Genomic DNA, 15,083 nt, shown 5'->3' with positions numbered 1-15,083 from the left:
CTGACGGTCCCCTTTCTGTTTGTTTCCTAACAATTCCTTCATTACACACACAAAAAAAGCAGTTACACTGAATTTACCTCCATACTGCTCTTTGTAGGACACGCTGTTCTTTTTGGCAAAAGAGTTTTCCTACGAAGTTGGTATGGACTATTTTGTGCACCAGGACCCGATTCTTCTGCAACCATATCTGCAGGTACATCATCATCTGTTATAAACAAAAACAATATGAAAAATGATACTCATTTTTAAGAAAAAGCTCTATGAATTCAGTAACTTTTTAAAAACTTTATACATTTTTTTGGGGGGAGATACAGTTTTTATACAAAATTCCAGGCAACTGGATAACCATCTGAGAAGTGCTGGATTTCTACTTTATTTCTTACTTCAAAATAAATTCCACAATTGACCATATGCTTAAATACAATATAAATAAATAAAAATCACTAGGAGAAAACAAAATTATTTTTTATAATGTTAAAGTGGAAAAGCTCTTTCAAGGTATGACACAAAATTGGAAGGCATTTAAAAAAAAGGTGAGGAGGATGTTCACTTGATGAGTGAGTGCATGGTTAGAGTCCAAGTGGGGTGAGAAAGGTGTCAAAAGAGAGGGATAGTTCAGTATAGGGTATCAGATACCAAGTAGGATAAAAAGGGCATCCATGCAGAGAGTGGTCTGGCATACAGTGTTGGAGCTCAAGAGGGGTTAAGAAGGAAGTCCATGTGGGGGAAGGTGGCCTGGAATGGAGAGTCAGAGCCAGAGAAAGGAGAGAAGGGCATTGCACAGGAGAGGGGATGGTGGAACCGGAAGCTTGGTAACAAACAACAGAGGGACTGATCAAATGGAAGCCAGGCTTCTGAAAGAGAAGAGAGTTAAAATATTAAAAAAGAGAAAGCTAGAGTAAATCTTACAGTGTTAGACTGGAATTATCAATGTGAACTCATTGTTTTTAAAAGATAGATAGATATAGAAATAGGTATAGTTACAGATGTTTGAAAATGTGTGGATTATACACGCGTATATTCCCTAGCTCTGTTCACTGACAAAGCCTGGAAGCAATGCCACTCCAACAGCAATGAGCATGACTAGCATTTGGATCTTTGCTTCTGAATACTTCTCTATAAAAGGAGTAAGGGCTCCTTGGAGAAATGGCTGATTCTAGGCTGAGGGAAATACAGAATGAGCCTGGAGTATCTTGTGGCAGAAACAAGGAAGTGCTCAGTAATGAGGACATGTCAAAAGAACACTGAAGTCAGCCTGAATGGCCACCCACTAGCAAAATTATGCTGAAGTACCAAAACTCATGACAGTAAAGGGATTATAACCCACTGAATGGACAGCAACCTATAAATTCATCCTACTATAAACGAATAAATGGAAAGTTTGATAAGGAGATGTTTAAAGTACCTCCCCCACAAAATACTGATTAAATAGAAAGGGAAAAACCATTAACAGTAGAGATGCCAATCAGATGCTGTCTTAATTAAGGGATCAAAGTGAACATCATCATTCACAGGACAAACTGAAACCGTGTGTCACCTGATAGCATACAAGATCACAGAATCACTTCTATGATATTCCTGACAAAGATGCATAACCTAAATCTAATTATGAGGAAACATTAGAACAAATTCTTGTTCTAATTTGTTTTGAATAATCTTCAAACTGTCAGTTATGAAAGTCAAGGAAAGCCTGAGGAACTGTTCCAGATTGAAGGATACTGAAAAGAAATGTCAACTCAACGCAACATGTGGTTCTGAACTGGATCCTTTTGCTAAAAAGGTTATTAAGACAACAGTGAAATAATTCATTCAATTAGTGAAACTTGAATGGGGGTCTAAAGACAGTAACGTGTCAATGTTAACTCTCTGATTTTAATAGGTGTAGTATGGTCATTTAAGGGAATATCTTTGTTTGTAGGAAATGCCCACTGAAGTATTAGGAGGTGACAGGACAAAGGCTGGGAACTTATTCTTGAAGGGTTCAGGGAGAAAAAAAACCACACACTTCTTTGTACTGTACTTCTCAACTCTTTCTTAAGTTTGGATTGTTAAAAATGAACTAATAAATTTGAGTAGTATTTTAACATTTAAAAATTCTGCTTGGAAAATGAAAACCATAAACATAGTCAAAAGAAGCAACACAATTAGGAAAAAATATTTGCAACACATGTCACGAAAGGGTAATTTCCTTATTATATATGAGTGCTACAAATCAATATGGAAAAGGCTAACAATTCAATAGAAAATTGGACCAAGGACACGAACAGACAATTCATAATTTAGGAAATACAAATGAAATACTAATAAAAACTATAATGAGATTTTTTTTATCAAAGCAGATTATCAAAGATCAAAAAGTCTGATCACAGGACTTCCCTGGTGGTGCAGTGGTTAAGAATCTGCCTGCCAATGCAGGGGACATGGGTTCGGGCCCTGGTCCGGAAAGATCCCACATGCCTTGGAGCAACTAAGCCCGTGCGCCACAACTACTGAGCCTGCGTGCCACAACTACTGAAGCCCGCGCACCTAGAGCCCATGCTCCCACAACAAGAGAAGCCACTGCAATGAGAAGCCCGCACACCATAACGAAGAGCAGCCCCGCTCGCTGCAACTAGAGAGAGCCCGCATGTAGCAACAAAGACCCAATGCAGCCAAAAATAAAGAAACAAATTTATATACATAAAAAAGTTTGATCACATACTAGTATTATATATCAAAGGATAGTATGAGGCAAAAAAACAGTTCTTAATTGCTTTAAGGAGAGCAATTTGACAATAGCTATTATTACTTAACAATTCCATTTCTGGGAATTGATTCTGCAGCTATATTCACACACATGGGCAAAGTAGTAAGTACCAGGATATTCACTGCAGTACTGTTTATAATACTGCTGGGTAACAATCAAAATGTTCATCAGTAAGTGTTTGTTAAAAAAACTATGGTATAACTATACTATCGATGTGGCCATTACAAAATATAAAGCAGTTCTATACAGAACAGATAAGGAACTATTTCCAATATACAGGAAGTATAAAACCCAAAATATACAGAACAATGTGTTTAGTATATGTGTGTGTTTCAAGGCAATACATATACATATGCTTATACATGCATATATTTACTAAAATATAAACTCCATGATGGAAGAGAGCCAACTTGAAGAAGCTCCCACTAGCCAAAGATGGGACAATTTGAGCATCAGTAAGGATAACTGAAAAGAACCAAAAGCAATATATTTAAATCTGTGAGTTTATGACACTTAAAAAAAAGGGGGAAAAAGGTTACTTTGAAAGATGCTAGTGAAAAGCAACTCATCGTTTTGAAAACTGCTATACAACAGGAAATAACAAAACATTTACTCTTCCTCTCTTATATAAACTAAACTACCAGGTAACTATTAGATGAGGGGAAGCTTCTTTACAGAAACATTCCAGCAATAAATGAAGAAGAAATAATAAAATTAGAAAAAATTAAAATCTGCAATCTCTAAAGAGTTAATGGATATAACCACTGAGTATCAATAGTTCTAATATCACAAAAAGAAAAACCACCAGATATTATATATGATGAAAGAACACACCACCACCTACAAAATTTTGCCAAAACCATCAAATCTCAAATTGATCAAACCTGTTAAAAATTCTAGAAGATTAAACTATACCAGTTTCTTTGACAAATTATGTGCGAAAAAATGGAAAAATAAGCAAGACTAAAGCATACTGTTTAAAAATGTACACTACGGTATTAAAATTACAAAGAAAAAAGCCAGAAAATGATTATCATAAAAATGCTTTTTGTGGGGAAGGAATGGGGCACATAAAAGGCTTCTGCAGTGGCTGGTAAAGTTCTACTTCTTGATCTATTGGTATTACAATACCAACCTTAACAATAATTCAATAAACTATATATTTATGTGAGCTCCTCTATCTGGCTATATTTTCTGATAATAAAGGTGTTTTTAAAAGATGGGAGGTTTTAACAGTGTATTTGAAAACAGAGGTTTTGTCCCAACCCCAGACCTTGGACAGATAAACTTTTAAAAATCAATCAATAAATCAATTTTTTGGCCATACCCTGCATCATGCCGGATCTTAGTTCCCAACCAGGGATAGAACCCACGCTCCCTGCAGTGGAAGCTTGGAGTCTTAACCACTGGACTGCCAGGGAAGTCCTAGGCAGATAAACATTTTTACACCTAAATACTCTCACTAGTAAAGATGGTAATGCTATCTTACAATTCACTGGGATGCTGAAAGTGTTTAAATAGAATAACATGTGCAAAACACTCAGCAGTATGCCTGGCTCACACTGTGTTCAATAAATGTTTTAACTATTATTATTCCATTTAAATATTATTCAAATGAAACCTGGAAAACCTAGTAAGTTTTCTATGTACTATGCTGTAGTCAGAAAATATAGCCGGTGTTACATGCTTGGGTATTTGTGAGTCATCCCACTGTAGTTTAATATGTGGTTAATTTCTACGTTTCATGTGTGATTGAAAGGAACATCTACATTCTATTTTTTGAGAGTAAAGTTTAAACACATCTAAAATATCAAGTTTGTTAACTGTACTGATCAAATATTCTATGCCTTTACTTTTGTTGGAGGGTGGTGGTAGCAGTGGTCTGATTTATCTGTCAGCTTCTGAAGGAAATGTGCTAAAATTTCCCACTACCTGTAAGTAGTCCATTTTTAGTATGTAAAATTTTGCTTTATATACTTTGACATAATATTACTTGGACATAAAGGTTCAAGATTATTATATCTTCCTAGTGAATTATTCCTTTCCATCATTATGCAATGGCTCTCTTTATCCTTAATAATACTTTTGCCTTTAAAATCTGTTTTTGCCTGATAATATTTTTCTAAGAGCTTTTTGTTTTGTTTTGTATCAGCCTAGCATTTTGCCAATCTTGTATTTTCAACTTTTTAATTTTGGGTCATTATATTTTAGATTTAGTTCTTCTTAACCATTTATTGCTATATTTCTTTCCTTTTCAGCCAAGCAAGAATATCTAATATGCTATTTAATCCATCTAAAGCCAAATTCCAAGATTATATATTTTAATTTCTGAATGTAATTTGATTTTCTTTTTCGAGTCTGTTTCTTTTTCATATTGGCCTGTTACTTCATCATGCTTCATTTCCTTTTTTTATCCTTTTAATCATTTCATACACACTTATTTTATATTCTCATTTAGATTGTTCTATCATTGGTCACTTTAAAAAAATCTATGTACAATTAGGAAAGCTCTTTCAGGTTCTAGGCTGCATGACTGGGTCTCAGAGCTAGCTCTATTTTGAAAAGGCCCAATCTCCATTCTCCACTAAAATTCCACCCCAGACTTCTTAGGACATATATCCAGGACCAAAAGGGGCCTGTACTATTTTATACAGCAGCACCAGTTCCCACTTAAGGTTTTGATTTGATTTCTTTCATACCTGGCACCTGGGAATTTCCTTCTTTTCTTCCTCAGAGTTTAGCTATGCATTTACAGTTTTGCGTTACATTTCTATATGTTTGCAGTGTGTATGCACGTGCGGGTGATACTTCTATCATCTTGGTTTATCATGCAGCTAGTAGTCAGTCAGTTTCTACAACACTCAAAAGAACATGCTCAAACTTTTCATCCTATACAGCCCTCTCTCTAATCCCACTCCTGTTTAAAACCTATACATCTCACTATTACAGATACCCACCCAGACACCACCATCTTTCCTTTTCACCATCAACACAGCAAATAGTAAGGACTGAAAAGTAAGGAATGCAGAGGTAATAACAGGAAAGAGAAGGTGCTTGTTAATTCAGGTGCAAGCTGAAGTTCACACCAAATAAATACATGAAGCTACATGATTTGAATCATGTAATGCCACAGTAACCTCAACTTCTTATTCAGAACACTGTCCTGTTCTAAAGCACTCAAAGCTCAGTTCTAAAGTAACTGTATTAAACTCTTGTGCTGAGATAAAGAATCTGTGCTAAATTCTATACAGCTCTCATAATAAATTACCACTGACTGTTCTGAAAATTACATACAGTGCCAGAAGGTATTTTTACAAAGGGGTCATTCTGAAAAGATCATCTGGCTACTATTTTAAATAAGAAGCAAAAGGAGAAAGCTTAGAAGAAACAAAAACCCAAAACACACACACAAAAAACAATCTCTAGGCACTAGTGTTCTCTTCATCTTTTTTTTTTTTTTTTTTTTGCGGTATGCGGGCCTCTCACTGTTGTGGCCCCTCCTGTTGCGGAGCACAGGATCCGGACGCGCAGGCTCAGCGGCCATGGCTCACGGGCCTAGCCGCTCCGCGGCATGTGGGATCTTCCCGGACCGGGGCACAAACCCGTGTCCCCTGCATTGGCAGGCGGACTCTCAACCACTGCGCCACCAGGGAAGCCCTCTCTTCATCTTTTGAACTCCTATAGTACTGTATATACACCATATATTCTTTACCTTATTACAGCTGCCTTATCTGTTTTTTACTTTTTTGGCATACACCGTTATTTTCCTAACAAAATTTAAGCTCTGAGGGCAAGGTCCCTATTTTATATTTTTCCTCCATGTTCAGCTTAGTGCCCAATAACGGCTGAATAGATGTTGATTCTTATCCATCAAGAACTCTTTAATTTTACTCAATTCAAGGAGTTTTTCCCAGAAACCATCACTAGTGGTAGACTAAGATGATCTTACATACTACTTTACAGAAAATAAAAAGCTAGACAGGAACTGCTCACTTCTTCCTACCTCCAACTCTGCAAACTCATTTACATGCATATCCATTATTTTTTGTTCCCTCCTGAAATTATGATAGATTTGGCACATATGAAGCGAACAAAAAAATGTTAAATAAATTATACAATAACTAAAGTAAAGATCTATGATAGCTGCCAAACTGTGTCCAATCGGGAACCAAGAAATCATGAAGGACTGGTTATGGTATTGTTCTAACAACAAAGTCTAAAAACAAGACCTCAAAATAATATTTTGTTAAAAATTTTTTAACTTTATAGCCTTTACTTTTACATCTAACATTGGAATACCAGTATTCAAATGTCAAATTGTAATCTAAGACTAATAAAAAATAACTCTCAATACCAAAAATGTTCAATTTCAACCATAACTAACAGAAAATGTAGTTTTCAATTAGAAAAACAATTTAGAAAAAAAGTTCTTGACCAGAGATGCCCAATAGAAACAGCATGTGATCCAATTTTCTAGTAGCTATATTAAAAAAAAAAATCAGTGAAATTAATTTTAATATAAATTTAACCCACTTATCTAAAATTTATTATCTCAACATGTAATCAATATAAAATTATGAGATATTTTACATTCTCTTTTTTCATACTAAAGCTCTGTATTTTTAATACTTACAGTATGCCTCAAATTCAGATAAGCCATACTTCAAGTGCTCAATAGCCCCATGTGGCTAGTGGGTACCCTAATTGGATAGTACACACACATACATACACAGTTTTATTAAATTCTTATCAGTTCTCTTAAAGGATAAATAGTATCATGCAGTTTAAAGGGATGTTATACCCACATATATACATAATGTCAAAATTTATTTTAAAATTTTTAGATTTTACTACAAATCCTATATAAATATACTAGAGTCTTCACTATCAATAGGAACCACAGGGATAAAGGCTTCTGGAGAATAAGCATGCTTATTTAACTAAAAAATAATCTTTGAAATCTTTGATATTAAATAGTACTGAAAATTTATATTAAGATGCACTTCAACAAAAGATGAGACTTAAGTCTATACACCTTAAGCAGAATACCTTAATTTTTACATAGCCTTTTAACTATCTCAAAGATGTACAAAAAATTATACTATTGATTGGCTGGGGTTTAAAGTCTATACACTTTAGGTTTAAAGACTAACCTAAAGATAAAGGGTAGTTTATGGAATTTAATGTCTAGAAGTTTTTCCCCCCACAAATCTATATGAGTTCCACATTACTTACCCATAGCCACAGATCAGATTGGAAACTTAGGCAAATCTGTGCTAGTAACTGTGTGTTTAGAAACAGCTCCCAGTCTCACAGTGTAAAGAACCACACTTGACAACTGTTTCTAACACAGTTGGGAACTACCACAGCTTTTTTCCAACTACTAAAAAAATCCATGAATAAACTGAAATCAAGAAAAAAATTTATCTTAAATGCATTTTAACTTAAATATTTTACTTAAAACTTAAATATTTTACTTTAAAAACTTAAATATTTTAAGGGAGGGAGCCCAGAAGTAAAGCTATTATAAAAAACTGCTTTTTAAAAGTCTGACTTGAGATAATCAGATATTTATAATTGTATCTTATATACTGTTAAAAACTCTAAAAAATTTAACTATTCAGGATACTGCTCTATACTTCCATTAACATATTCAGTTATTATTTATACACATACATACATACACACGCACATAATTCTACTGAATTTTCACCACAACATGAACTATAGGGATTATCTAAGACTGGTCAAAGAAAATATATTTGACCACTGAATAATAGTCTTTAGAAGCCATCTTTGATATTATAAAGAACTACTGAAAACTCAAGCAGGCTTCATTTCAACAGAAAAAATTTAGACCACTCTTCATTCCAAGCTGACATAAAGGATGTTCAACAAATATTTGCTGGTGGCACAGTGGTTAAGAATCTGGCTGCCAATGCAGGGAACACGGGTTCAATCCCTGATCTGGGAAGATCCACATGCCACAGAGCAACTAAGCAACTGAGCCCACATGCCGCAACTACTGAAGCCCATGCTCTGCAACAGAGCAGCCCCTGTTCGCCACAAGTAGAGAAAGCCTGCATGCAACGAAGACCCAACGCAGCCAAAAAAAAAAAAGAATAAATGAATGAATGTGCCGTGCACTACGTGAGGTACTGGTAAAACAGAGCAACCAAACAGAATATTGTACTTACCCTCCAAGAGCTTAGACGAGACATAAATAACTAAGCAGGCAATAATAATACAGTATGTCATACGCTGTAAAAAGGATAAGCAGAAGGTACTATGGGAACACACAAGAATATCTAATCCAATCTTTGTTAGGGTATGATGCTGGGATATTAGTGAAGGTTTCTTGAAGAAGGTCCAAGGTGAGATGATAACTACTGGGAGTTAGTTAAGCAGAAGGAACAGTGAAGACCTGAAGGTGCTCACCTCCAGAAGTCTCAAAGAACTGCACGTTGGTCCATACAGCTGTATCACATAGCAGGGTCCAGATCACGAAGGGTGCTACTAACACTTTAAAGAATTTAGATTTTATCTTGAAGGCCAAGGATAGCCACTAAAGGGCTTTAAATACAGAACAGTGACATGTTCTGATTTGTGTTTTAGGGAGATTACCGGAACAATGTATAGATAGATAATTGGATGACACTGGTGGCAAGAGGCCAATTAGGATACTATGGAGTAATACAATGGAGAGATGAACATAGCTTGAACTATGGTAATAAAAATGAAAGAACTGAATAGATCTGTGATATATTCACAAGGTAAATTTGCAAAACTTGGTGAATGAATGGATATGGGTGGGGTGGAGGAGAGGATGGTGCCAAGAATAATATTGATTTGGGCAATCCAATGGATGGTGGTGCCATGTACTAATAAGGAAGGAATGTTTGTAGGTAAGACAGGGATGTGGAGGGGAAAAAAAAGGTTTGGATTTTTCTTTTTAATGAGAAAGTTTTCTCTTTTGTTTTGTTTTGCTGCGTTGGGTCTTTGTTGCTGCGCGCAGGCTTTCTCTAGTTGTGGCGAGCACGGGCTATTCTTCGTTCCTGTGTGTGGGTTTCTCTTTGCAGCGGCTTCTCTTGTTGCAGAGCAGGGGCTCTAGGTGTGTGGGCTTCAGTAGTTGCAGCACGTGGGCTCAGCAGTTGTGGCTCATGGGCTCTAGAGCACAGGCTCAGTAGTTGTGGTGCATGGGCTTAGTTGCTCTGCCGCATGCGGGATCTTCCCGGACCAGGGCTTGAACCCGTGTCCCCTGCACTGGCAGGCAGATTCTTAACCACTGTGCCACCAGGGAAGTCCCCAGGTTTGGACTTTGAGGTTTGAGGAAGCTGTGGGACATTCACGTGGAGACTCTCAACAAAACTAAATATATTGATCTCAGGCTCCAGTGAGTGATTTGGGTTGGAGATAAAAAATTAGAGAATTTTGCCACTCTGAAAATATACTCTGGTAGGAGTGAGACTCAGAAAGTGTAGATTAGCTGTCGTTATTTATATATGGTACAATACTGGTGTTTCATGGCAGATGTGTCATCCAACTCTTGAGAATTAGCCATATGATGTAAGTGGATAGTTAGCAATGTCAAAATTATCATTACTGTATATATAAAAATGTATCTGTGGGTCCTGAATTGACAAGAATTCATACTCTAGCTTGATAAAAAATAAAAGAATATCAACTGACAACTACTAATTCAAGGATTAATATCCTTTGGGAGTAGCTTAGCTTTATTTTCATTCTTTCCTGTTACATATCACATTCTGTTCTCCTAAGACATTTTCTCCCACTGCTTTCAGGGAAAGGAGTATTGAATAGCCTCCCTCGCAAATGGAACATTTTAAAACTCTTTCTTCTATTCTCGTATCTTACCTCCAGTTTTGCATTTTCAATATTTCCTAAAGTGACAAAATTCATAAAACACAATCATTCTTTTCTATTTTATCAAACAATAAAAACTATTTTAAAGTAACTTTCATAAATTTTAAGTATTTTTAAAGTTCAATGGAAAATTGAAAATCTGCCATTGAGGGACTTGATCTAGTAGGGAAGCTAGACATGTAAACAAATAACTGAAGCAACGTAATTCAAAAGTATCATTACATCCAAAGTAGAAGCTGATATGACAAGAATATCAAGTGCATCATTAATTCAAGATCAGAATGACCATGGTCCCAAATCAATAATTAAGACAAACCTAATTAAGGCTAACATAAGATTCATATAAGTCATTAATTAAAAGCTATTAATTTTCATCTATTTGCTAGTCACTATGAATATAAAAATCTGCCATTGAGGGACTTGATCTAGTAGGGAAGCTAGACATGTAAACAAATAACTGAAGCAATATAATAAGTGCCATACTAAAAGCACTCAAGGTGTTAGTAAAGTATAAAATAGGACACACAAATCACCACATGCATGCACATAGCTTAAAAGGAAACAATTTAGCCTGTCCCTAGTTTTATTTTCACATGAAATTTAGACAATTTTAGAAATGCCTTGTATTAGTTTAGTTTTATAGAAAAGTAGTAGTGAAAGCCAGGAGAGTAAAGTATGAAGGTCAAAATGAGAATAAGGCTATTATATTCTTACAAGCATTAAATGCTTAACCTTTGTTGTAAATTCACACAACTACTTAAATGAAAGAAGGAAAATGGACCGAGAGACTAAGCATCATCAGTTCTCTTTCTTTCACAGTTCCATAGTTAGACCACAATTCTGAGACTGCATGATTTCTAGCAATATTTTACAGATCAAAAGATCAGATGACAGGGAAGATATTATTAGTGGTCATCTGAGGTCCACAAGGTTCAGTGAAATGCTGAAGGTTAGAAAGCTAGTAAGTGGTAGCAAAATAATTTTTAGCTCAGTGGACTCCAAGTACAATGTTTTTACTTGTTTTCACAAAATGTAACTTGGATGTCTCAAAAAAGCTTATTATATAATCAATACAGATGATGATGATAATGATAGTAAATGGAATAATAATAGTACTATTACAAACTAGCGTACCCAACACTGAAAACTTCCATGTGCAGGCACTATTATTTCAAGTTTTCTATATGAATTAACTAACTGAATCCTTATATCAACTCTTTGAGGAACATATAATTCCTATTTTACAGATGAAAAAACTAGGCACAGAGAGGTTAAACATCTTGCCCAAGGCCACAAAATATTAAGAAGCAGAGGCAGAATGTGAACTCAGCCTAGCTCCAGCACCCCATACTCTTTACCACTGTGCTATCTAAATACACATTAGTCATGAGAAATACTATTGGATACACTTATCACTAGGAGTGCATTAGCATATAAAAGAATACTATAAATGGAACATATACTTTTGGAAATGTTAAAGAATTTTAAAAAATGAAATCATAATTTTTCATGTCTTATTTTATTTGAAGTGTTAATGAGTTGACTTTATATAAAAATACCACAACATATACATCAGACCCTTTATTTTCATAATGAGTATCTCCTTAGATCTTTTTGTACTGTAAATATCAATAACATTTTGATATTTTATTTTACATGTTAGACGGCATAGCACAATGTTTACGAATACAGGCTCTGGAAAGACTGTTTAGCTCTTTGTTAGAATACTGGCTTAGTGGTTGTGCAATCTTGGACAAGTTCCTTAACCTGTTTGATTTTCAGTGCATCTATAAAATGGAGATAATGGTGCGTACCTCATAAAATTTTTGTGAAGATTAATACTTAACACAGTCCCTGGCAGAGATAACATTCCAATGTTAGCTATTAAAATAATTGACATGGGATGCTGAAAGTTAGCAAGATGCACTCCAAATATATTTCAGGGCTCCCCTGGTGGCGCAGTGGTTGAGAATCCGCCTGCCGATGCAGGGGACACGGGTTCGTGCCCCAGTCCGGGAAGATCCCACATGCCGCGGAGGGGCTGGGCCCATGAGACATGGCCGCTGAGGTTGTGCGTCCGGAGCCTGTGCTCCGCAACAGGAGAGGCTACAGCAGTGAGAGGCCCATGTACCACAAAAAAAAAAAAAAAAAAAAATATATATATATATATATATATATATATTTCAAATTCTAGCTAGAGGCCTTTATTATATTATCCAACTCAATCTTCAAAAAAACCTTTAAAATGTAGAAATAATGATTCTTAACACAAAATATTTCTCACGATGAGTGATTAGAATAGTTCTTGACTAGCTGAAAACACAAGGTGAAATCCACAAATGCCAAGGCTGACCACTGATAAAAACGAATACTGATCATTTCATTTTAGGAGGCTATAATATTATTCCAATGATTCTGCCACAAATTTAAAGTATGTGTCACAATTTTTTCCCTAATTATAAAAATGTTCACAATTGCCAAGATATGGAAGCAACCTAAGTGTCTGACAGATAAATGGATATAGAAGATATTGTACACACACACACACACACACACACACACACACACACAAATGGAATACTACTCAGCCATAAAAAAGAATGAAATCTTGCCATTTGTAACAACATGGATGGACTTTGAGGGTATTATGCTAAGTGAAATGAGTCAGACAGAGGAAGAAAAATACTGTATGATATCACATATATGTGGAGTCTAAAAAATAAAACAAACTAGTGAATATAATAAAAAAGAAACAGACTTAGATACAGAGAAGTAATGGTTACCAGTGGGGAGAGGGAAGGGGGGAGGGGCAAGATAAGGGTGAGGGTTTAAGAGGTATAAACTACTATGTATAAAATAAGCTACAAGGATATACAGTACAACACAGGGAATATAGCCAATATTTTATAATAACTATAAATGGAATATAACCTTTAAAAATTGTGAATCACTATGTTGTACACCTGAAACTTATGTAACATTGTACATCAACTATATCCTAATTTTTAAAAAGTTCACTTAGAAAATGTGAATAAAGAAAAACACAAAAGGAAAAAGTTACTAAAATCTCATCACCCAGAGTTTATTACCATTAATATTTCAGAATATTCAAGTTATTTTTCTCTATACAAATTACATAACTGAAACACTGTATGCACTGTTTGTATTTTGCTTTTTTATTTTCATTATATCATGAGTATATATCATGAACATATAGTTCATGATACAGGTCACAAAATTTCTTTCTGAAACATGTTTTCCAACGGCTACGGAATAAAAATGTTCCATAATTTATGTAATCAGCCCCTTGTTAAATTTATTTAACCAGTCCCCTCTTATTTAAAGTTTCCTTTTTTTTTCTTGGTCATATTTGTGAACTGCTTTAATCATGACAACAATTTACCCTTTCAGGACTGATGATTTTTGACAAAGCTTTATGTCATTCAGAGTCAAACAAGATGACTTACCAAGCTAGGAAGTAATAATAGCTATTAGTTAAATAATAAATAAATAGACTTTTACTAAAGTACCTATTATGAAGCAGGCACGTCATCAACAAACATTATTTCATCATTACTACTATCCTATAAGGTTGATACTACTATTCCCATTTTAGAAATGTGGAAACTGAGGTTTAGAGAGAGTAACTTTCTAGCAGTCAAAAAGTCAGTGTTAGGGCTGGGATTTGATTCAGGAACCCAGTCTTAACTTCTGTTCCATACTACCTTCCTAACAACAACAAAATCAATAATACAACCAACAATACCAGCCCAACAACAACAAAGTGCATCTAACATTTTATCAACATGCCAGGCACTGTGATCACTGTTTTACATACATTATTCTCTATATTCCTATAAAAGAGACCTACTGATTATGAGTCCAACTTGTCTATTTTGTCCTCAGAATATGTTTGTATACCCAGTTGACCCTGGAACACATGGAGTTAGGGGCACTGATCCTCCTTGCAAGGTTGAAAATCTACCTGTAACTTACAGTCGGCCCTCCACATTGGCAGTTCCTGATCTGTGGATTCAACCAACCACAAATCATGTAGTACTGTAGTATTTACTATTAAAAAAAAACCACGTATAAATGTACACATGCAGTTCAAACCTGTTTAAGGGTCAACTGTATGTTTTTATCTTCATGCCTTTATTCACGTGGTCTTCTTGCTTACAATATCCATCTCTTTTGTTTCTACTTACATAAGGTTATAGTTCAGTGTTCTGTCAAGTCCCTCATTCTCTATAAAGCCTTTCCAACTTTCCCATCTCAGACTGCTTTCTGATTGCAACTAATAAAAAGTCAGTCAAGTATAGAGTATTAGAAAGAAAACTCTACTTAGTTGTATGAGTTTGGACAAGCCAATTAACCTCTCTCTCTATACCTCAATTCTTTGCCTGCAAAATGAAAAGGGATGGACTAGACCAGCAGTCCTCAAACTTCAGCA

General features: G+C 35.2%; 1 protein-coding gene across 1 annotated transcript in view; it reads right to left on the bottom strand.

Annotated features, from left to right (window-relative positions):
- The window catches only part of FBXO11 (F-box protein 11), a 100,371-nt gene that overhangs the window by 25,686 nt on the left and 59,602 nt on the right, over window positions 1-15,083 (bottom strand). The window contains exon 2 of the mRNA XM_060169978.1: window positions 78-205. Within this exon, the coding sequence (XP_060025961.1) occupies window positions 78-205 (128 nt within the window). The remainder of the gene's footprint in view (window positions 1-77; window positions 206-15,083) is intronic.

The sequence above is a fragment of the Lagenorhynchus albirostris genome, chromosome 13 (genome assembly GCF_949774975.1).
Source record: "Lagenorhynchus albirostris chromosome 13, mLagAlb1.1, whole genome shotgun sequence".
NCBI lineage: Eukaryota > Metazoa > Chordata > Mammalia > Artiodactyla > Delphinidae > Lagenorhynchus > Lagenorhynchus albirostris.
Note: the sequence above shows the minus strand (reverse complement) of the source record. Positions and strands in the feature narration are given on the sequence as shown.